At 46.1% G+C, this 23700-nt stretch overlaps 1 protein-coding gene across 1 annotated transcript in view; it reads right to left on the bottom strand.

Annotated features, from left to right (window-relative positions):
* The window catches only part of TTC7A (tetratricopeptide repeat domain 7A), a 169859-nt gene that overhangs the window by 93532 nt on the left and 52627 nt on the right, over positions 1-23700 (bottom strand). The window contains exons 11-14 of the mRNA XM_035111163.3: positions 22619-22723; positions 13990-14107; positions 8611-8668; positions 4560-4632 (exon numbers count right to left, since the gene is read on the bottom strand). Of these exons, the coding sequence (XP_034967054.2) occupies positions 4560-4632; positions 8611-8668; positions 13990-14107; positions 22619-22723 (354 nt within the window). The remainder of the gene's footprint in view (positions 1-4559; positions 4633-8610; positions 8669-13989; positions 14108-22618; positions 22724-23700) is intronic.

Raw genomic sequence — 23700 nt, 5'->3', positions numbered from 1 at the left:
CTGGTGGGGGAATCGCTGCCCAGTAACTCTTGGAACCCACAGCAGACTAGAGTCCTAACACCTCCATTTCTAGAAGGTTTAATGCAGGCATCCCCAAACTTTGGCCCTCCAGATCTTTTGAACTACAATTCCCATCATCACTGACCACTGGTCCTGTTAGCTAGGGATCATGGGAGTTGTAGGCCAAAACATCTGGAGGGCCGCAGTTTGGGGATGCCTGGCTTAATGCATGGGTAGGCAAACTAAGACCCGGGGGCCGGATCCGGCCCAATCGCCTTCTAAATCCGGCCCGCGGACAGTCCGGGAATCAGTGTGTTTTTACATGAGTAGAATGTGTCCTTTTATTAAAGGGACAAAGCACGGCACTTTGGCATGTCGGAACTTAGAATTGTAGAGTTGGACGTGACCGCGAGGATCATCTATCTAGTCCACCCCCCTGCAATGCACAACTCTTTCGCCCAATGTGGGGCTCACAACCCTGAGATTAAGAATCTCATGCTCCAAGGACTGAGCTATCCCTCTTTGGTGGTGGTTGTTCTGAACGTCTCTGGAGAGTCCTGGAAAACCTAACCACAGAAACACCATGCGACAAAAATGTCACCTTTCCCCCCAAATCCAGGTGGTCAATGCAGCCAGACCACTGCCAGCTACAGGGTTAGGAAGTAAATAAGGCGCACCTTGTGGGATGCATATGGAGACAGAGATATATTATTATTATTTATTAAATTTGTATTGAGTTGCTATGATAGGGGGCTTGTTCACATATGTTGCTTAGTCTCTCTTTACCCAAAGTTTGATCACTCTGGACCAGCCTATACATGACATAAAAAGTGTCCTTGCATTTATATGTGCATATTGGATTATATATATATATATAGCAGCTGTTTATGTTTTGTGGGCCAGTCCGGATCAGGATCATGGGATGGAGGGAGATGGGTTTAACCCTCTCTCCCTAGTGTCGCTTGCTAAACAAAAGTTGTCCCCCACAAAAGCAGTTAATTACCCTAGGTTGGAAGCTGCTACTGATGATTTTCATTAGGGTGTGTGTGTGTGTGTGTGTGTGTGTGTGTGTGTGTAAGGTTAACACAAGCATCCCCAAACTGTGACCCTTCAGATGTTTTGGCCTACAACTCCCATGATCCCTAGCTAACAGGACGAGTGATCGGGGAATATGGGAATTGTAGTCCAAAACATCTGGCGGGCCGAAGTTTGGGGATGCCTGGGTTAACACATGCATCATGGTCCTAATCTAGATTGGGGAACCTGTAACTGCTATTTAAAAGCAGAGGGAGGAATTCAACACCACACTCTTTTGATCGTTCCATCAGCGCAAGGACTTTAGCTTTCCAGATACAGAAGTTCTCCTTCTACACCCCCAATGTACTGTTCTCAGGGTTCGCCTGGACCCCCCCCCCCAAAAAAAGAAGATTTCAGGGTGCATGCAGGAGAAGGAGAAGGGACGGAAGCAAGGCTTCTGCTGATGGGACTCTTTCGCATTATTAGACTCAATGTATAAATATGAAGATGCATTTAACAGAGCATGTCATTCGGCCCTCACAGATGAATCAACGCACTTCACTGTTCGAGAAGTCATTGTGTGATGTGACAGCTCTATATGCGATGGCTCATTCACACACGCAAGTTGTCACTTGATGCCACAGCATGTGTGACCCAGCTGCAGAAGGCTGCTATACAACAAGAAAATCCCTTGGGTGGGTGGTGCAGAGGGAGGGAGGGAGGGGAGAATCATCTTTAATGCATAGCTGTCAAGTTCTCCCTTTTTTAAAAGGGAAATTCCCTTATGCTGAATAGGCTTCCTCGCGAGAAAAGGGAAAACTTGACAGCTATGCTTTAATGGAACATATAGATCTAGAACGTTGCTTTACTGCAGGGTTTGCTTTGATACAGCTGCAGAACAAATGCACAAATTCCTGTGCACAGAAATATGAACACTGAAAAGTCATTTCACAGTGGTTTTCCTACACTGGTTTGGTTGAGCTCATCAATATAGTTCTCCAACGTTGCCAATTTAAAAGAAATTGTGCTTGCCTTTTCCTCTGTGTGTACTAAATGAGGAGGATCCATGATTAGGAAATGCTGGCTTCCATATTACTACGCGTGGCTTGCTGAACTCTGGGTTAGACTACTGCAATGTGTTGTAAGCAGGGCTGCTCTTGAAGGCTAGTTGGAGAGTAAAGTTGCTCCACAATGGCAAGGGTACTGACTCATATCTGCCATAAGGACCTGTCCATAGGGGCTTTTGTTTGCTCCCAACTGGTTTCCAAGCACAACTGAAAGTGTTGGACTTGCTCCCATATGAATCTGCCCAATTTTCCCCACGCCACACCTCCTTCCTAGGCCAGACTCCTCGCTGACTCTGCTCTGTGCCCATCTCAACAGCTTGGGCAGACCCTCCAAGTGTCCCTATTTTTCAGGACAGTCTCGGATTTACAGAAGCTGTCCCCGTTTCTAATTCGATCCCAGAATGGGAGAAATGTTGGGAGAGTAAAGAATAGGGTGTCCCTATTTTCATCAGAGAAATGTTGGAGGGCATGTTTGATAATGCCTTTTCCTTTTCCTGTGTGCAGGAACCACTACTTCTTGCGAGGCTGGAATGTAGCCCATTTTCCCCCTGCCATCACAGGCATAAGGCCCCAGAAGTTTGTCTGCAAAGTAATATGACCCTCAGATTGAAAAAGCAAAAGTTGTTGGCTAATATCCTGAGTCTACTTGCTGTTTGTTTTGATCTAAGAAATTGTGAAGTCAGGATGAACGAGCATCTTCTGAACTGCCTTTCTGAGCGACAATGGCCAATGAGAGGCAACGGCACAACAAGATGACTCAGCGGAATCTGAACTAATAAGCCCAAGGCGAGGAATGGACTGAGCACTTGGCCATGGTGTCGTTCCATTCATTTTGGAACGCTGCCCTTATGTCAGTAGCCACCAAATTGGCTGATGAAAGCCTCGGCCATGGCACTTGCCAGTTCATACAATCTGCCAGATGAATTAGTAAGTATCATTTAGGCTTCAGTTAATCAGAAAGAGAATACATTAAATAGTTTGAATTATTAAGGATATTAAAAATGCATTACGAAAATGTTTATCATGAGCCATGCAGGCAAAAGCAGAATCGGATATTTCAGAGGCCTAAAAATAAATATGTCTCGGGTGTCAGCAACACACTCCAAGTGTGCTTTAAAGATTTATACCGGGTTAAATGGAGGAAAACAAGGCAGCCTCAGAAGAGGCAGGACGGCACTAATCATGAGTGAATATTGTTTGCAGGGCCTTAGGTTGAACTACACACGAGGCCTTCACGCCTCTCTGGCCAATACATAATTTCCTCGCTCTTTTATTTGTGTTTGCAAAGACAGGCAGTAGCTCACACACAAACAGGCACAATACCCATATCCTATACTCAGAAGAGAGCTTTGAGCAGAATCGAGGCATTCTTGGCATGCCTCTGGAGGCCAGCATTCACCAGCCTGGTGACTTGCTGATCCTTTGGACTACAAGTCCCATCATGCAATTCAAAACATCTGGAGGGGACCAGGCTGGTGAAGGCTTCTCTAGGCTACAGTAGAACTGGCACAATAATTAACCAGCCTCAGTGACGAAAGGACAGGTGAAAATTCAAAATTCAGCTAAACAGAGCACTTTCTTTGAAAAGCATGGCTCCGCTTTATGAAAACTATGTTGACTTTAAAACAAATCCATAACACAGATCTTGGAACCGTTTTGAGGGTTTTAGTCCTCAGGCCCCCAAAACCTGCAATAATATTTAGCTTGGTTCCCTAGAATTATTATTACTGTTACTATTACTATTATTTAAATTTGCATACCACGCTTCATCTGTAGATCTCAAGGCAGTACACAACATAAAATTACAATTTAAGAAACACAAAATACATAATAAAAATAAGAACAGAAACAAACTTTATCCAGTGTCTTTAAGTCTTCCATTAATAGCAGAACTGGTTGGTGCTGTGGTTTAAACAGGGCTTGCCGATCTGAAGGTCGGCGGTTCGAATCCCCACGACGGGGTGAGCTCCTGTTGCTTGGTCCCTGTTCCTGCCAACCTAGCAGTTTGAAAGCACGTCAAAGTGCAAGTAGATAAATAGGTACCGCTCCAGCGGAAAGGTAAACGGCATTTCCGTGCACTGCTCTGGTTTGCCAGAAGCGGCTTAGTCATGCTGGCCACATGACCCGGAAGCTGTCTGCGGACAAACGCCGGCTCCCTCGGCCAGTAAAGTGACATGACCGCCACAACCCCAGAGTTGTCCGCGACTGGACCTAACGGTCAGGGGTCCCTTTACCTTCACCTTCACATTAAATTAAATTGTGCTCTGCATCCCTCGAAAAATGGCAAAATATGTAATAAGGGTTCCCTTAAAATTACTGAAGCACCTTTGGCTTCCTAATAAGCTAGTCAGTTTGGAAAGAACATACTGAAGGTAGAAGGTTTGAAAAACACTATGATAAGGGAAAGGCCTCTGAACTGCAACTACAGATATATGACAGAGCATCCCAAGAGTCCTTTCTGCTGCTTGTACCTACCTGCCTGACAAGAGCCAGCTGCAATGAAAGGTAGAGGATGATTTGGTGGTCTTCAGGTGCCAATTGACGTGCTCTGTAAAACACAAACACAGAGAGCATGGTAATGGTTCATTTTATATGTGTTCCTACGCATTGCATTCCTGGAAGCCTGAATATTTAAGGAACACGCCTAGAAAGCGGTGAAAGCGAGTAACAGTTTCAGGTTTAGCAGTATAAGAGATTAGCTTCGTGTGAAGATATTATTTAATGGGTGTCAGGCTTTGGGGAATCGGTTTCCTCCCCCCGTGGCAGTGGATAAGACGATCAAAGAAAGGAAAGCAGTTAGAAACTTTAATAATCACAGCGTGAGAACAAAGAACACATCTCCTAGAAATGGCAGTGCTCCCAATTAAGGTATACACTCCCTTCATCGCTGTTAATCTATGTCACTCCTACGTCTTGTATTCTGAGCTTGTACCCTCTGTGCTTTCTGTTCTGACACTTTCTTGACCTTGGGCTGAGCAAAGGAATGCTGTCCAGAGACTATGAATCTGTTAACCCTCTCTTTTCCAGTGTTTCTTTCCCCTAGCTGTTCCCCATCCAATATTTCCCAGCTTCTGCCTTCTGAACTGTGCCCCTCTGCAAATCACTGCTCCAAATCTATACTATCCTCCTGCTCCTGGGAAGATTCAGGATCATTATCAGGAGGGGGGGGGGAGAGTCTCCCACCATTCCACCTCAGTGCAGCACAGGGCTATTGTCAAGATTGGAACGTAATAATGGAGGCCTGCTTGGCCAGTTCAAAGGACCATAACAGAGAGCATCCTGGTCCACACCGGGCCAACCTGATGCTTCAGGTAAGCTCACAGCAAGGATTTAAGCCCTCCAAGCCCCATCACAGTTGGTATGCTCTCTGCAAAGGATCTTCCATGGCATACTCTCTCTGAAACATGGATGCTCCCCTTAGCTGTCATGGCTAAAAGCTGGTGACAGAGATATGTACTGAGACTTTTTAAACAAACAGACAAAATCTCCTGCATGCCAACCTGGAGGAAGAGTGGAAGGCATAGCTGTCAAGTTCTCCCTTTTTTTTAAAGGGAAATTCCCTTATGCCGAATAGGATTCCTCGCGAGAAAAGGGAAAAGTTGACAGCTATGGTGGAAGGCAAATAATGATAAATCACTAAATAGGATATATTAACTTGGTGTGATAAGGGTTTGCCCAATAGATAAGATGGAGGCTGTTGAGGATCAAATCATTCATTCAGAAGGAGTCTTTGAAGTCATCTAGTCTAAGCTGTTCAGTGCAGAGTCACCAAGGTTAGGTTACGTTAGGTTAGAGTTACTGCATTGATGTAACGCTCCCAACAACTGAAAGACCTTACGCAATTTACAGTGATGATAAATTTTAATGATAAAACAACACAAACATATTGGGGAAACCCCATTGTGGGTGCTGCCCAAATGCCTGGGTAAACAAACATGTCTTTGCCTGACGACGTTCAATAAGTGGGTCCCATAATGAAGGAGGCTGCCTTCTTCCTCTCGGCCATTAAGATCAGTAGAAGGGGCCCTTCTGGCAGTTCCACCACCCTCAGAGGTTCAGGAGAGGGCATTCTCTGTGGCAGCCGCTAAGTTGTGAAATTCCCACCCCACAAACATGCGCCTGGCACCTTCACTGCACACCTTTTGCTGACTGCTGAAGACGAATCTCTTTATCCTTGCCTTTGACACTTGGGGTATGTCACCCCGTTCCCATGACTGTACTTCGTTTCAACTATTTAACTTCGTTTCAACTATTTAAAATTTCTGTTGCCACTCACCCTGAGACCAGCTGGCTATGAATTACCTGCTGGTAATTAACAATAATAACAGTGATGATACTGTCTGGACCGAAGGTAGTTTGTGTATCTGCAAAGAATGGAACTCGCTGTGCTCTTCAATCTTTCCCTTGCACTTATGCATCCACCTATCAGGGCTGCTGCAGAAACATTGGCTACCCCAGAGTTAGGATAACTAACTATGCCATCAAAAACAGAAGCTTGAGTTGCAATCTCCCCACACACCCCACCATAGGCAATGAATGCCCTTACTGTGAAGGAGGCACAAATAAAATTATCTTTCAGGCATCTGTGGGACTCTGGAGGATGAGAATTCCTCCAGAGTGTGGAGTAACCACTGAAAACAACTCCCTGTGCCCTCATTGAGCGACAGTGTGCTTTTTTGGTTTATTTCAGGGAATGAAGGTATTCTGAGGCATGCCGGGCGCAGGCCATTTAACAGCTTATACAGTAAAGGTAAAGGTAAAGGGACCCCTGGCCATTAGGTCCAGTCGTAACCGACTCTGGGGTTGCGGCGCTCATCTCGCGTTACTTGCCGAGGGAGCCGGCATACAGCTTCCAGGTCATGTGGCCAGCATGACTAAGCCGCTTCTGGCGAACCAGAGCAGAACACGGAAACGCCGTTTACCTTCCCACTGTAGCGGTACCTATTTATCACTTTGACATGCTTTCGAACTGCTAGGTTGGCAGGAGCTGGGACCGAGCAACAGGAGCTCACTCTGTCGCAGGGATTCGAACCGCTGACCGCAAGCCCTAGGCTCTGTGGTTTAGACCACAGCGCCACCTGTGTCCCTTTAACAGCTTATAGGTCACTGCAAAGAAGCACCTTGCATTTTGCTAAGAATGCTGCAGCAAGCCAGCAGAATACCTGGGGCGTTTTGCCGTTTTGCCCTCGGCTGGAACGGAGACGTACTGCCAGGAGACAGCTGCATGCAACAATTGCATGCAGTTCTCCCTGTTGCAAAAGGGCTGTCAAGGTTATCACATGCGTACGGGATCTGCTTTATACCAGGTCAGGCTGTTTGTCCAGCTAGCTCAATATTGTCTTCTCAGGCTGGGAGAGGTTCTGATTGCAGAGCTCTCTTCCCCCTGGCTCCTACCCAGGTCTTACATGCCAAGGGTTGAGCCTGGAACCTTCTGCCTGCAAAGCAGATTCTCAGCCACTGAGCTATGGTCCTTCCCAGCAAACCAATTGCAACCTCCTCTCTCCCTTGTTCTGTGGGGCTGCAGGCAGCTATTCAAATATAATGGGCAAACAGGTCATGAGCCATCTCAGCAGCAGCCCCTTCAGTAACCTCTAATTTGTATCCCACTCACTATTAGCCTCATATCTGGCATTGCTCGGGGATTCCGAGAAACCCCTCCCTCCCCCCAACCCCCCCCCCCAGTGCTGTAGCAGAATATTGGCATTTAGGGAGGGAGCAAAGGATGCTAACACACATATTGCACGCAGAGGGTCCCAGGTTCAATCCTTGCTGTTCCCCCAAAGGGTTAGATAGCATAGTGTGAAATACACTGCCTGGACAGCGCCGCTGATCAGAATAGACAATGCTTGCTTTGACAGACCAACAGTCTGACCTCGGTTTAAGGCAGTCTCCCTACGCACATAGCCTGAGCCCGGATGCCTGCTTCGTAGCACCTTCAGCTCTCTCAAACCACCCCGTCTCTAGCAAATATACTTTTCTTAACGCTAGCAGGCTGTTCTGCATCTGGTCAACAAGGATGTCGTTGAACTCTCCCGACAACACCCCCTGTTGGCTACGGGTGGGCACCTGCGATGTCCGATTAGCAATCTTGCCCGTGTCCAAGCCGGAGTTAAGATATCAAGGAAACAAGCCACGGCCGGCGGGGAAAGGTCAAAAGGCTAAAAATAAAGAGGGTTTAAGAGTAATATAGGACAGCAATTACATCTAAATAGCACAGTAAGGGAGATGTTACATCTGAGTCTAGGAATGCCTGCCACCCCCCCCCCCCACCAAGAGGGAGCTCTGTCAAAACGATGCCTTCTCACACTTCTGGTTAGTGCACAGAGAATCAGCAAGCAGGGGGAGGACCTTTTCCGTTGACTCTGGAGGCAGAAATATGCTTTTGCTGACATGCCTTTATTCCCTCGTTAGCACCTAAAACAAGGATAAAGGAGGAAGATGCCCTCAAGAGCTCCGACACAAGTAGAAGCCTAGAGAGACTGCTTCACACAAAAACACCTGCCAGTTGGGAATCTTTCTTCCTCACCTTTCCAGAGTCTCAAGGGCTTTTCGGTGCAAGTTGTCCTGTGTGCTTTTCAGGGTAGCTGTAACACAAGCAAAAGAGCATGAGAAGTTTTGTAACCGTTGCAGCGAACACTAAGCTTGAATGGCTTTGTGCTCCTTTTTTTTCTTTCTTTCTTCCCCCTTTCAAAGTTGGGGAAAACAGTCCGTATGGTTCCTCAAAATGAACATTCCTCTAATGATTTTATGTTGTGGGGGGAGAGAGAGAAGAGAGAGAGAGAGAGAGAGAGAGAGAGAGAGAGAGAGAGAGAGAGAGAGAGAGAGAGAGAGAGAGAGAGAGAGAGAGAACGGACGCACAGTTCTCCCTAGATCTTGTTGCAGAAAGTATTCCCTGCCTTAATTCATGGAGCTCTACAAAGTGATCACTCCTGTAAGACCAGACGTCTATAGACAATCTTTCGTTTTTGAGAACGTCCAGCTAAAGCCGAGCCAGAAATAAAAAGTCATGCCAAGTTAGAGAACCTAGATCTTGGTATCTTATCTGTTTCTTAAATCTTTGTGCTGCCCTGCATCAAGAGAGCTTAGAATGATGCACCTATTCTTCCCCATCTTTATCCTCACAACAGCTCTGTAGGGCAGCGCTAGGAGATAACAATTCGCCCCAGTGAACACTCTGACTTTAGTGGGGATTTGAACCTGGATCTTCCCAGTCCTAGTCCAGCACTCCAGACACTACACTGCACTGATGGGGTTTAGTCCAGATCTCGCTCCACATCTTCAGGTGGGGGTTTCTTCCAGAGATCATTGCCATTCCAGATACCATTGCCAACCAGCCTTCTCTGCTCTTAGCAGCTTTCGTGTAGAACGTTCTGCCGTGGAAAGTCCACAGAGCTAGTTTTTAGAAAACAAACCCAACCCCCTTTCCCTGTTTTTATGGGAGGCGCAAAACGTCCTACTAATTCCTACAGCTGACTTTTGCTCTTTCTCGTTGTCTCTTGCTTTTAAATAGCTTCATGGGGTTGCTTTTTTAAAAAAAGTGATTTTTCTCGCAAAAAGAGTGGGGGGAAAAGCACAATAAAAATGGAACGTGTACGAAGGACCCTTACATTTTAAAAGATTTCCTTAGTTTATTTTGCCTGCTTTGAATACTTTCGGCTTGGAGAAGTTCTGCACAACCCCGGAAGCTTGGCATTTTGTCCCTTAACGGAGCCCACGAAAACGGACATCACCTTGCGGCCTCCGTGTGTTTTATCCCACTAGGTTGGAGAACATGACTACCTGAATTAAGTCCATTCGTTTCCACAGGTCTTCTCCGAGTATGACTTAGCCGGATGTAACCCACAGTTTCTTACACATTTTTGGCTGCAACCCTGAAGTGAAGCCGTTTTGTTCCCATAGGCTGGAATGGGATTCCAGCAGGACTGGCTGGATATGGGATGGCAGCCTTTGGTTTCCCTGAAATATTTGTGTGTGGTTTCCCCCTCTACCTGTGTGGATGCCGATAGTTACCCAGAGCCAGGTTTTTATGAGCTGCTTGCTGAGCCTTGGCACTTCTGCGTGGTCATCTGTGCAAAGCTGTTGGAAGGCTGCCTGAAAGAGAGAGCTTTGGGTGCTGCACCTGCTGTCCCCTCGATGTAGGAGACGTGTCTGTCGGGAGCCTGCTGGCTCGGGAAAGAGGGGACAGAACTTTGCCAGAGGCTCAGCCAGTGCAAATGTCCCCGGGTGTGTGGGTGTGTGACTGAAACTCTTCTGGGATAGACTTTGGCTCCTGAACAGAGCATAAATTAGCAATGACAGATGTTGGCCGAGCGGCACCTTCTCCTGCCCTCTGCTTTCCTGAGGACGCAATCCCAGGAGGCTCCAAGGCTTTAATGGAATGCTTTACACCACAGCGAAAAAAGAATGGACTTGATGAACTTGTAATCTATTGAGACAACAGGGAATGAATGCGCAGACTTCTGCAGGCAGTCTGAAGGTGTAGAAGCTTGGAGGTGCGGCCACTAGTGAGGAGATGGGTGAAATTTGTCATTCTTATGTCAAACAGATAAGGAAAAGATGGGCCAATTCTGCCAGTTACTGGCAAGGAAGAATTTGAGCTGTTAGCAGTAATTTCCGGATCAGCTCATGATGTTTCCTATGCACGGTTCTTTCTAAAGACCCTAATTCTAGAATGAAAGGGTTCAAAGGGAATGAATAGCCAATAATTAAACCAATGGTTATAACCAATTTACCCTGCAAAACACAGAGAGATTTTAGAACAGAACCATCAAATGTGCTAAAATTAGCACTGACTTGCATACCTCTCCAGCAGTTATCCATTCCCCTTGTACTGATTTATTCACATGGGCTGGAGTCACATACCAATGATGAAGAATTCCAATCTGGATTCCACCAACCCAACTCGGCAAACGGCAGAAAAAATCTTAAACAACTCATCACCCACAATAATACCACCACCAGACTTAACATGGACACCGGTACCAGAGCCTGCAATAAACCCAGATGCCAACTTTGCTGCCACATACACCCGGACAACACCATTACTGGCCCCAACAACATACAACATACCATCTCAGGACTATTTAATTGCTCATCTTCTAACATTGTGTATGCCATCAAATGCCAACAGTGCCCTTCAGCTCTCTATATTGGACAAACAGGCCAAACCCTACGCCAAAGGATAAATGGACATAAATCTGACATCAGGAACCACAAGACAGAGAAACCAGTAGGAGAACACTTCACTCTCCCAGGACATTCTATACAAGATCTCAAAGCAGCTGTTTTATTACAGAAAAATTTCAGAAACAGACTGGAAAGAGAAGTTGCTGAACTGGAACTCATTACCAAGCTTAAAACCATGGAGCCACCTGGGATGAACAAAGACATAGGATTCTTATCTCATTATGCGTGATCAAGCTTTCTTTAGCGCCTCAGCCCTTGCTTTTTCCCCGCAGGACCAATTGCAGTCATCAGCAGTCGTTAACAGCCATCAACAGGTTTACCACTCCCATCACCCATTCCCACCCACCCCCACCACCCTCTGTATATACATAAGGGTCTGGCTCTTCTGTTTCAAGTGTATCTGAAGAAGTGTGCATACACACGAAAGCTCATACCAAAATAAAAACTTAGTTGGTGCTACTGAAGGAATTTTTTTATTTGGCAGAAAAAAAGACACTCGTTTATCTTCTCACACAAAAAGCCAAGAATAAGCCCCAAACACTTGCACCTCCCTACCTCAGAAGGCAGATGGGGAATCCCCAACATAGAACTATATGACATCACCAACCAAGTGAGCCACATAATCCCATACATTCTAGAAGATGAGACAAAACAGTGGGTACACTTAGGTACACTCCCACCACAGCATACCCTTTCCTCCAAAACAAACTAAGGAAAATCCCCACAACATTAAACAGGTTGACACAGACCATGCATGGAACAACACCTGGAAGACAGCAGTTTGAGGAGGGTTCGAACCAATGCCTGACGACATACCCAGAAGGAAATTTCTGCTCATATATCAGATACAAAGGTCCGTATAGTTAAAGCTATGGTTTTCCCAGTAGCTTGATGTATGGAAGTGAGAGCTGGACCATAAAGAAGGCTGATCACCAAAGAATTGATGCTTTTGAATTATGGTGCTGGAGGAGACTCTTGAGAGTCCCATGGACTGCAAGACGATCAAACCTATCCATTCTTAAGGAAATCAGCCCTGAGTGCTCACTGGAAGGACAGGTAGTGAAGCTGAGAAACTGGGAAACACGGGCCTGCGAGCGCTCCAGTTGGAGAGCAGCCTTTACCAAAGGCGTCATGGGCTTTGAAGATGCTCAAACTCAGGATGAAAGGGAGAAACAAGCTAAAAGGAAGGCATGTTTGGCAAACCATGATTAACTCCCACCCGGAAACCTATGTATCCACTGTGGAAAGACGTGTGGATCCAGAATTTGAATCCTCATCACTTATGGACTTACTGTTAAGATTGTGTTCATGGAAGACAATCTTACTCGGCTATGATTGATTGCCAAAGAAGAAGAAGAAGAAGCCCAAGAAGTGTTGTTCATCATAAAGCAGGTTCTCTGGGCTTGCAATAGTAAATTCTCTTTATTATCAGCCAGAAACATGCTTGTTTTTTCATCTCGGGCTTATAAAGTCCTTGATTTCTCTCAAGTGGGTGGTTAGCTGAACCTTGTGGATGAGAAGTCTGATTATTCTCCATGATCGGCTGCATTTTAAACAGCTGCTCCAACATGTTTTTCAGCTTCGGTTATCACAAGATGTGGCTTTCTTATTATTATTCTTTTTTTAAAAGGATTAGACATATCAGAAGAGGTTCAGAGGAGGGCCACAAAGGTTATCAGAGTATGGAAAAGAAGTCCAATGAGGAAAGGATGGCCATTCCCTTACAGCCGACACTGCAACCATCCCTATTTCCCAGGGACACGCCACATTTTCTGGATCCCCTGTCAGGTAAATTCCTGTCCCCTTTTGTGAGGCTGGTCATTCATCAAGTTTCAGCTCTTACTGCACAATCTCTAGATCTCGAACCATAGTTTCCAGGTCATGCAAGGCAGTAGTTCTACTTTATTCTGCACTAGTCAGGCCTTATCTGGAGTACGGAATACTGGACACCATCCCTTAAGAAGGATGCAGGTAGGAAAATAGGAAAGGTTGAATGGGCTCAAGCTACAGAAGGGTACACTTTGGCTTAAAGTAAGGAGGAACCACTTGATGGAAAGAGCAGTCTAACAAGGGAAGCAATTAGTTAAAAGAGTGGGGTGGTGGGCTCTCTCCCACGCTTGGAGATCTTCAAGCAGAGACTGGCAGGCTGTTGGGAATACTCAAGCTGTAGATTTCCTGCATCGAGCTCCTTCCAGTTCTATGATTCTACAAACTCATAGAGGCTTATCAACAGCTATCACCCATGAAAAGCATTGAGAAATGTACTCTGGAAAATCAGGCGCTTGCAGACAACAGGGTGAGGGGAAACATCCACTTCACGTATTGCTTGTTAACATCCAGGTGCATCCTGTTTAACTGTCTTATGACATTATACTAAGAAATGTATAATGTTATGGCTGCAGATACTTGCATTTGGGGGGGTGTCCTGCCTAGGAGATAGATAGATGATAGATAGATAGATGATAGATAGATAGATAGATAGATAGATAGATAGATAGATAGATAGATGATAGATAGATAGATTTTTGTTACTATCAAGCAATATATAAATCTTGTGGAATAAATTGCTGGCTGCTGTTGGCAACAGAATGGTGGACTATGGTCTGCAGGGCAATCCCTGCATGCACTTCTTCTTAAAATGCATACGCTTCAGGCACTTAAAACTGGCATCTCAGAAAGATTGTTGTGCGGACCACATTAGACAAGTCAAACACATTACCATCAGTTGCTTGCAGGCTGTACGTCAGGCCCAAGGCCAGGTAACCCTTGGCTAAGAACTCTCTGGCATCTTCTCCCAAGCCAATCACCATCTTGGCAAAACGCTCTCCTTCTTCCAGCTGTAAGGGTAAGCCAATAAGAGAGAGACAGACATTACTGGAAGGGCCCCTTTGCAAGTAGAACACTCCTTTGGAGGAAAAAAAGATCAAAACAGAATATCATCCCTTTGGGATGAACACTGCATGCAAAAATCGGCACCTCCGATTCTGGAGGTAATATAGCCATCATGAGTTGTAGTCACTGACAGCCTTATCCCTCCATAAATCTGTCTAGTCCAGGGTTTCCCAAACTTGGGTGTCCAGCTGTTTTTGGACTACAAGTACCATCATCTCTGACTACTGGTCCTGCTAGCTAGGGATGATGGGAGTTGTAGTCCAAAAACAGCTGGGCACCTAAGTTTGGGAAACCCTGGTCTGTTCCCTTGTAAAAGCCATCTTAAACTGGTGGACAACACAATGGCTGGTATCGTCAAGTTGTGTTCTGTTCTGTATTATGTATTAAGTTTGACTGCAGTACTCATTCTGGCCACCGTGGCTGCAGTTCTTACCCTGCCCACAGTGGCTGCAGTTCTCACTCAGGTCCACAACATGCAAATGAAGGACTGAGACTGCTGTTCACGGATTGGGTAACTAGGGGAAGTTTGCTACTGTTGCAAGTTACTGAGTACTATATAAGCCAGCCGGCTAAGCTGTTGTGCAGTCCAGGACTCAGAGCTGAAATAAAGGGCTGGTTGTTTTAAGAGCTGTGTCTTCATCCGTCTTTCCCACAACTCAACATGTTCAATGGGGTGCTCCCCACATTCTGCAGACCTACAGCATCTCCACGCCTGCTAAGTTTCTGCTGCAATTAAAGGCACAGAAGCAGAGCCATTAAAAAACACACCTCTGGCACATGCATGCCTAGCTAAAATTTTGAGCCTGTCATCAGCGTTAACTTACAAGCAGGAAGGACAGGGCCTGCACGGGGCCCGTTGGCGGATGTTCTAAAGTTAGAGGAGGTGCTGCAGATGGGAGACGAAGGACATGCTTGAGAGTCTTGAAGTGTATTCCTCATTAGCTCACAGGATAGGCTGCAGGCCTTGTCAGCAATAATCGACAGTGTCAGCTCTGGGTTAAGAGCCAAGTAGCATAGCTTAGCACTATTGGACAGATCCTCCTTCTCGGAGACTTTGATTAGAGTCTCAAGTTTTCTTTAATGGTTTGACTTGGAGCTAAACCAGGTTAGACACAAATATTTCAGGGTCCGATGGGAAAGCATTCTTGATACCCAGCCTTGTCAATAACTCGGCCGTTTGCTCACCTCCTTCGTCCCAGAAAGGTTAAACATAACTTGGCCTGCCAGAAATATGCTTGCCACCCCAACCCTTCCCAAGAGATCCCCTTCTGCGGAGCCCGTTTTGCATTATGATTGTGAAAAAAGAGTTCGTAGTAGAATCACAGAACGGTAGAGTTGGAAGGGACCTGCAGGGTCCGGGTTCTGGGAAACTAAGCCGGAATAAAATTCCAGGGTGACCAAGAAGCCTCAGGCTGCATTAAAAGTTCTGCAACCTCTCAGGGTTCCTTAGCTGTCAGAGAGAGAGAGAACAAGTTGTCATCCTCTCCTGAGCCGAAGGAGGTATGCACAAATAACACTCAGCAAGATTTGCCAACAAGCTGCATTCAGCCGCTGCAAAATATAATAATCTGAGCTCTCCACTGCCATCATCGTTGATAGAAACTGTGGGTTTTGTTAGCAGCAGCCTAACTCCTGAAAGCTGCTTTCCCCGAAACAGGGGGAGGCAGTTTCCCACAAACCATGTCATTTTACGGAAGGTTTAGGAATGCCTATTTGAGCCATGCCCACAGGCACAATGACAAGGGAGAAGGAACAGCAGGTGCTATCCCCTGGCAAGCGGCCGCCCAGCTGGTATTCAGCTGGCACAACTTGTTTTGTGTTTTCCTTTTTCTTCTTCCTCAGGAGTCCAAGGCCTCATACAATAAAATCTGTACTCTGTGTGTTTGGAACAACTTGGCATCGCTGGGGACAAGTGCAGTGCTCCTGGCCTTGGATCACAGGGCAAATACCTCAATCAGCCTTTGCCAACCTGGTGCCTTCAAGATGTTCTAGACTAGAACTCCCAGCAGGCTCTGCTGACTGGGGGCGTTGTGAGTCCCAAACATATGGAGGGCACCAGGCTGGTGAGAAGGCAGATCTAGATTTCCAGAGGACAGAGGTGTCACTCAAAACTAAATAAATGAGAAGAGAAAATGGGGAAGGGTTAAAATGAAACCCCAGCACTGAGGGGCAAGTGCTTGTGGAGGCACAGAGGTAGAAGATTTAGGGCAGGGGTCCCCAAACTAAGGCCCGGGGGCCGGATGCGGCCCAAACACCTTCTCAATCCGGCCCGCGGACGGTCTGGGAATCAGCATGTTTTTACATGAGTAGAATGTATCCTTTTATTTAAAATGCATCTCTGGGTTATTTGTGGGGCCTGCCTGGGTTTTTTACATAAGTAGAACATGTCCTTTTATTTAAAGTGCATCTCTGGGTTATATGTGGGGCATAGGAATTTGTTCATTTTTTTTCTTCAAAATATAGTCCGGCCCCCCACAAGGTCTGAGGGACAGTGGACCAGCCCCCTGCTGAAAAAGTTTGCTGACCCATGATTTAGGGAGTCTTATGCAGCAAGGTTCATAGCTCAGTGGCAGAACAACTGCTTTGGATGCAGAAGGTTCTCCAGTTGGGCTTGGTGGCATCTCTGTCTGCTCCATATGAACCTGACTCCATCATAAAAAAACCAGCCATTCCAACCTCCAAGCATATAGCTGATATATACCATGAAGTTTTATCTTACTACAATACAGAAAACTCAGTGAGATTTTTTTTAAAGTCCCTTTTAAATGAGCAAGGCCTGCCATGAAGGCCTTGGGAATTACAGGGTCTGCATTTCACAGCCTTTCTGTGGCACTGCCGGGGTTTGTTTGTTTTTTGCTATTGAAGCATCCAACTGACACTTCCGAGGCAATTTCCATGCTGCCCTCAATCAGTTTCTCTGGTTGAAATCCAGGTAACAAGACCTGCCCATTGTAAGTATGCATGCCCGTCACTTGCTGAATCAAGAACCTCAAGCTTAAATCGAATCCACATGTGCATCAGAACGTATTCCCAGATGTGAATGACATCTACGTGCACTGCTTTGTTTTCAGTGGAATATACATTTAAATGCTCATTGAAAGGCATGTGCCCCATCCCCATTCTGCAATAAGTGGTAGTAGTAAGAAGAAGTGTTTATACAGGGCTTAGACAGCATGTCCAAACTACTTTACGTGCATTACCACATTCATTTAATCCTTACAACATAGGACATGTTTGAATTGTTCAACTTTCAAATTCCGAAAATGAGGGGTGCTAAAAAGTTGTAACGTGACTTGGGAATTCAAAATATATTTTGGTTAAATTAATATAATGCAGTTTTGCTTGGTAAGTAAAATGTCTGCAAACTTGTATAGAAATCATTCGAAAATTATTGTCAAGTATTGCAGTTATATCATCATCATCATCATCATCATCATCATGTGCTTTTCTTCTAGAAAAAAACTGCTGGTAATGCATACCCTTGAGTACTCCCAGAAAAAAGCACTTACTACTACTACTACTACTACAGTACAGTGGTACCTCAGATTAAGAACTTAATTAGTTCTGGAGGTCCGTTCTTAACCTGAAACTGTTCTTAACCTGAGGTACCAATTTAGCTAATGGGGCCTCCCGTTGCCGCCTCGCAATTTCTGTTCTCATCCTGAGGTAAAGTTCTTAACCCAAGGTACCATTTCTGGGCTAGCGGAGTCTGTAACCTGAAGCGTCTGTAACCCAAGGTACCCCTGTACTACTACTGTACTACTATTGCTATTTAGCATTACCTGACATTTTCAGAAGGTAACATTAGAATTCTTTGGTTTTCCAAAAGCAGCCTGTGTACTTTTCCATCAAACATAGACTTACCAAGCTAAATGTTGCCCAGTTGCAATAACAAAAGCAGGCTTGAATTCCTCACATCCAAAAACATATTTACTGAAGAAATTTGCAAAAAGGTTCACCCCCTAAAATGACATGCCCAATGACAGCAAGCTTGTAAAGCGGGTGATTGTTACCACGCTCAAGTTTCAGTATGAAGAGATGAGGCCGAGATGCCATTTGAATGGCAATGCCCATCAACTTTAGGGTGGTCTGGTCACCTCAAATATTTTATTAGGGGCCCCTGATATAACCTCAGCCCCTAGGAATTAGCTCCTATGCCACCAGCCCTGAGGTGCCCTGCCCCTGAGGTACAGTGTATTTCACTAACCGTACCCCCTGGCGCATTGGGACTTCTGGATCTCTTTGCCGCGCCCAATTAATATTCATTTCTGCTTCTTAAGCATTCTGAGATTCAGAGCACAAGGGCAGGAAAGTAAATTAAATGGCAGCTTGATTAACTAGCGAGAGAAAGTGCTCTGTGCTTTTCCAAACGTGCTGTAATTATTAAAATGATGTTTATTCCAAGCCGTTAAAAAGAGGGGGGGGGGAGATTTCTAAGTACGGTGGTACCTCGGGTTACAGACGCTTCAGGTTACAGACTCCGCTAACCCAGAAATAGTACCTCGGGTTAAGAACTTTGCTTCAGGATGAGAACAGAAATCACACGGCGGCGGCAGCGGGAGGCCCATTAGCTAAACTGGTATCTCAGGTTAAGAACAGTTTCAGGTTAAGAACGGACCTCCAGAACGAATTAAGTTCTTAACCCGAGGTACCACTGCACAGCTTCCTTGAGCACAATAAACAAAGCCCAGCAGCTATACCACCACACCAAAGAATAAACATTAGACAGGGAAAGAACACTGGGCTTTTCGCTTATATGCGGCGTTCTGACTTCCTCTCTCTTTCTGTAGCTAACTGGCAATTACATTTCTAAATTTATTCCAAAACTAACAGCATATTTATAGCTTGCTCGAAATACACAGAATAAGTCGCATTTGCAAAGCTTCCTGAAAATGAAGTGCCTTGATACTTCCTAGCTGAGAAGTTGTTAATTTTCCATTAAAAGGCCGCAACCAGATACCTAGGTACAGCTAGCCATTCACACTGCTGCCAATAGTGGAGAAATTATCCTGCCGGACTTCCACCGACGGTGATCTCGTTCTAATTTTATTACTCTGCAATTTGAGCATGCATAATGACTGTAATCATTGTATTTAGGAAAGAAGTCCTCCCAAGGCTGAAGTATTATATACTTTGCTGATGGAAGGAGGCAGAGCTGCTGATAAACGACGGGGACCATGTAGATTTTACGAGGGTGTGCATGGTGTTTTAACCATTTCTGCTAACTTGTGCACTGGATTATTTTACGAGCCGATGGGTATAGTCTCTCACATACCGTTGGCATCTACGTTGGGACCTATTTGTCGCAAAGCATGGCAAGCTCCTTACAGGGCTCCAGACAGGCTGGAACAGAAGCCTTATAGTGCTTATAAGACTTTTGGTCTGAAGACCTAGGCCTCCCCATTGGTGGCCCCCAAGGCTGCTTCGGTCAAGCCACACCCACCTGCCCATATGACATCAGATATTTTTTTGGGGGGGTGAAGACACAGTTCCCTGCCGAAAGCAGGGTTTTCAGGCATGTTCGGTTGATTGATTGTACGGGGGCCTGAAATGTTCTGTGCCTTTGCAAAGCACTACAGTGGTTGTGTTCAGGATTCACCAAGGTGATGCAGTGGAAGAGTTTTCACAAGAGCATGGGGAAAGAGAGAACACAGTTGTTGTTTTCCCTTTCCCACCCTCCTGAAACCTCCCACAATCTGACGCTGCAGCCTATAAATATTGTTGTTGTTTAGTCGTTTAGTCGTGTCTGACTCTTTGTGACCCCATGGACCAGAGCACGCCAGGCACTCCTGTCTTCCACTGCCTCCTGCAGTTTGGTCAAACTCATGTTGGTAGCCTATAAATAGGTCTCCTTAAAGATATTCCCAAGCACACACACACACACACACACACACACACACACACACACACACACAAATCTAAGACTTAAATTCTAAATGGATGGCTACCACTCGGTCTTGAGAGAGGAAGGGAAGCTCTATGGCGGGAGCAAAACTGGTGCATTCAGGAAGGGCAGACACACACTAAATGCACATGTTGCCCATATTTCAGGGTGTTCTTTTAATACATCCCTCTTGCCATCTACTGTCCGGGCTGGAGTCAGACGCAGGTTAGCACTAATGTAAGAAGTCACCAAAGCCAGCGAAGCTAACTCATCATTCAAGTAAACCTAAATGCAGTTCAGGCCTAGTGGTCTCAGCAACCCTTGCCGATAGGTCTTGCCCCAATGACACAGTTGTGAGGACTGGAGGTCCCTGCCTTCCCACCCGTCCCTAAGGCTCCTCCTCTCCAGGGTTTTCCTCACTCAAAAGTCTCAAACTGTGTCTGCGCACAACCAATCTCTATTCTGATCTTTTCATTTCTCAGAGGCCAGAGGGAAGGGGAGCTGGTTACAGCAGGAGGGGGGGAGACCCCCTGGATTCTCCAGCAGTCTCTTGGCCCCCTATCCCCTCCAGCCTCTGCTTCTGCCTCCGACTGTGGACTTCTCTCTGCCACAGACTCTTCCTGCTCACTAAACCCTGTTGCCCCTCCAGCTTCTGACATCTCCTCCTCCCAGTCTTCTCCTTCCGACCACTCATGGTCATCCCCCTGGCTCTGAGCCATCTTCCCCTGGGGGGTTCCGCAGCTGGTGCCCCCCGCCGCTCCTCTGCATCCAGCTAGTCCGTGACATCTGCACTGAAATTGGACTCCAAACTCTCTTATGTTTAAAAAGCAAAGTGGGTGAGGCTAGAAAACAAGGAAAACTGTGTGTCATCTGCTATAACAGGTGTCTCATTAAGCAGAGTCTATTTCTACATGCTGCTTTTTGAAGACGCAGCTGGATGCAGCCATTGCACTGAGGGCTGGGACTTGAAACTAGACCTTTTCAATGGCAGCATCGAGATGATGGAACTCATTGCGGGGGAAGCTAAACCAGCTGCCTCTTTGAGCACCTTCAGAAGGCAACTGAAAACAGTTTTCTTTCAGCCTGCTTTTTATAGAGATGCTCGTTGGTTATTTACTGATATATCACTGCTGCTGTCTAGTTACTGCATTCTTGCCCCTTTTTTGGTGTTTTGCCATCTTATATACAATGCTGGCCCAATTTTGGGTGGAAAAGAAGGCTTTAAAATTATTCTATAAAAATAAGCATATAAATGCTTTGCGGAACACCACGAAGAAAAGAAACACACACACACACCCGAAAAAGAAAAGAACCCACAGCCAAGAACTGTAATAGCAAAACGATTCCAGAATTTTTCGCATGTTAACAGTTCGATCCTGTGCAAGTTTACCTGGAAGTAATTTCTCCGGTGTTCAATGGGGCCCCAGGGAAGTGTGCACAATATTGGAACCTCAAGAATGAAGACTTTATTCTACTGTACACACGTGTATCCTTAAGTCCCTTAAGACTGCATCCATTAATCGAATTGTCAGTGCAACTACCTGAAGAACTTACTTACTGCAATATTAAAATGTAGCAAGGCGCGGCCCCCTTGCAAAGGAGCACAATGCACTTCAACACCATAAAATATTAACAATAATATTAAAAAAATATTTTCCCCTGGAAGTATTTATTTGACTGTGACAGTTGAGGAAAAGCGAGGCCTGCGTGAGGCGTTTTATCACCCGCATTGTGATCCTGTAATATTTATTTCAACCCGTTAATTATTCAGTCAAATCAATTAAAAGCAAGACAATTAATCAGCCCCCGAGCTCTTGGCAACCGTCTATTTCCCTTCCCTGCAGCTTGCCACTTCTTATTTTACTTGATATTTCCAATGATCACCATCCACCGCTGACTGCAGGGCCACCTGGTGGAGATGCCATTGGCGGAAGCGGCAGGCTGAGAATTTATTAAAACCCCGAGCAGCTAAACAACCGGCAGATGCTTCTGCTGCTGAAGATTATCAACGTTTTCCCGAGCCACGGCTCCTCCCAGTCACCCCTATCGCGGTGACTGGAGGGTAACATCTTAACAAGGCTGACATTTTTAACACAGAGAGAGACCCTGCTGTTGTGACATTGGGAGCAAGAGAAAGGGATCCAGCAGCCAGCTGGAGAAAACCAAGCCTTCTCAGAAGCAGATGGGCTCCTAGATACATTTAAGCAGCAATCCTGAGCCTACTTAAGGGGTGCAATGTCTGACTGTAGCGTAGGGGGGGGCTTATCCCCCTCCCCGTCAAAAAAAAGGCATGCATACTGGACTGGCTGCACAGGAGAAAAACAGCAACCAAGCCTACGTATTATGTTTGGAGGGAAATTGGATAGAGCAGGCAGTTCCCCACTCTGAAGCAGCGGGCAACAACATTGAGCGCAGAGCTGTAATTTTGCAGCTGTTCAAGCTCACTCCCCCCCCCCCCCGCTGCCTCTTGTCTCCTCCTCTCTTTGAGCCGCACTCAAACGCTGCTGCTGCTGCTTTCAATGCGGCACCTAATGCATTATGTAACAAGCACTGCGCCAGGCAGCTTGCTTACCCAGTGCAGAGGGCCGATGCAGACCTTGGCGGCCAGGAGAGGGACGGTGGGGTCCTCAGGACGCAGCTTCACGCATTCTTTGAGCACCGAGACGGCGTGCGCGGACTGGGCAGGAGGAGGAAGGGGAGAGGCGTTTAGTGTTAGGCAATGCAGTTCCCAAGTACAAGCAAATGTGTCACCTCTTCAATACTCAGTGCTAACTCTGCAGAGTTAAGACATCTGAAAGAGAAGAATCGGGGTTCCCTGGAAACCGCATCCTGTAGCTGATAAACTTAAACTTGCCCCCCCCCCCCAGATCAGGGCCACTGATAGGTTGTAGTAAAATAAAAAAATTCCTTCAGTAGCACCTTAAAGACCAACTAAGTTTTTATTTTGGTATGAGCTTTCGTGTGCATGCACACTTCTTCAGATAGGTTGTAGTTACTGAGAAGCAAGGGGAAGGTGTTCTGCTTCTGCTCACGCCACGCCCCCCAGGAGCCTCTAATGTCTCCATTTCACTGGCTCCATCCATAGCTGAACCCTAACAATGAAATGGGTTCGTTTCCAATTGGATGGGAAGAGCACTAGAGACTTGTGGCACTTCTGTGTATTTCATAGAATCATAGAGTTGGGTGGGTCTCCCAAGGGTCATCTAGTCCAACCCCTGCAATGCAGGAATCACAGCTAAAAGATCGCTGGCAGGTGGCCACCCAACCTCTGATTTCCTTATGCTCCGCAGGGGTCTTCTGATGGGGCACTTGGGTGGTCCCCCATGCCGCTGAGCTTGGGTTGGCTTTTCACATGGCAGGCGCTGCTGCCCCGTGGAACTCCTTGCCAATAGAAGTTTGGCGAAAGACGTCCCTGCCTGTTTGTAGGCATCTTGGAAGAACTGTGTTGTTCACACAGGCCATTCAAACCTGAGATCCTTTACTGACCGGCTGTCAATGATTGACATTTTTAATTCTTCCTTACTGTAATGCTGTCTCTGTAGTTTGGCTACTGCCCTGTGGCATTTTCACATTAAAGTTTGGTTTAGAAATATTTAAATAAAGAGTGTTCTACTTGCCAATGAGCACGGAAACTGCTACCCAGCAAGCACCCCA

Source organism: Zootoca vivipara, chromosome 3 (genome assembly GCF_965207765.1).
Source record: "Zootoca vivipara chromosome 3, rZooViv2.hap1.1, whole genome shotgun sequence".
NCBI classification, from domain to species: domain Eukaryota; kingdom Metazoa; phylum Chordata; class Lepidosauria; order Squamata; family Lacertidae; genus Zootoca; species Zootoca vivipara.
Note: the sequence above shows the minus strand (reverse complement) of the source record. Positions and strands in the feature narration are given on the sequence as shown.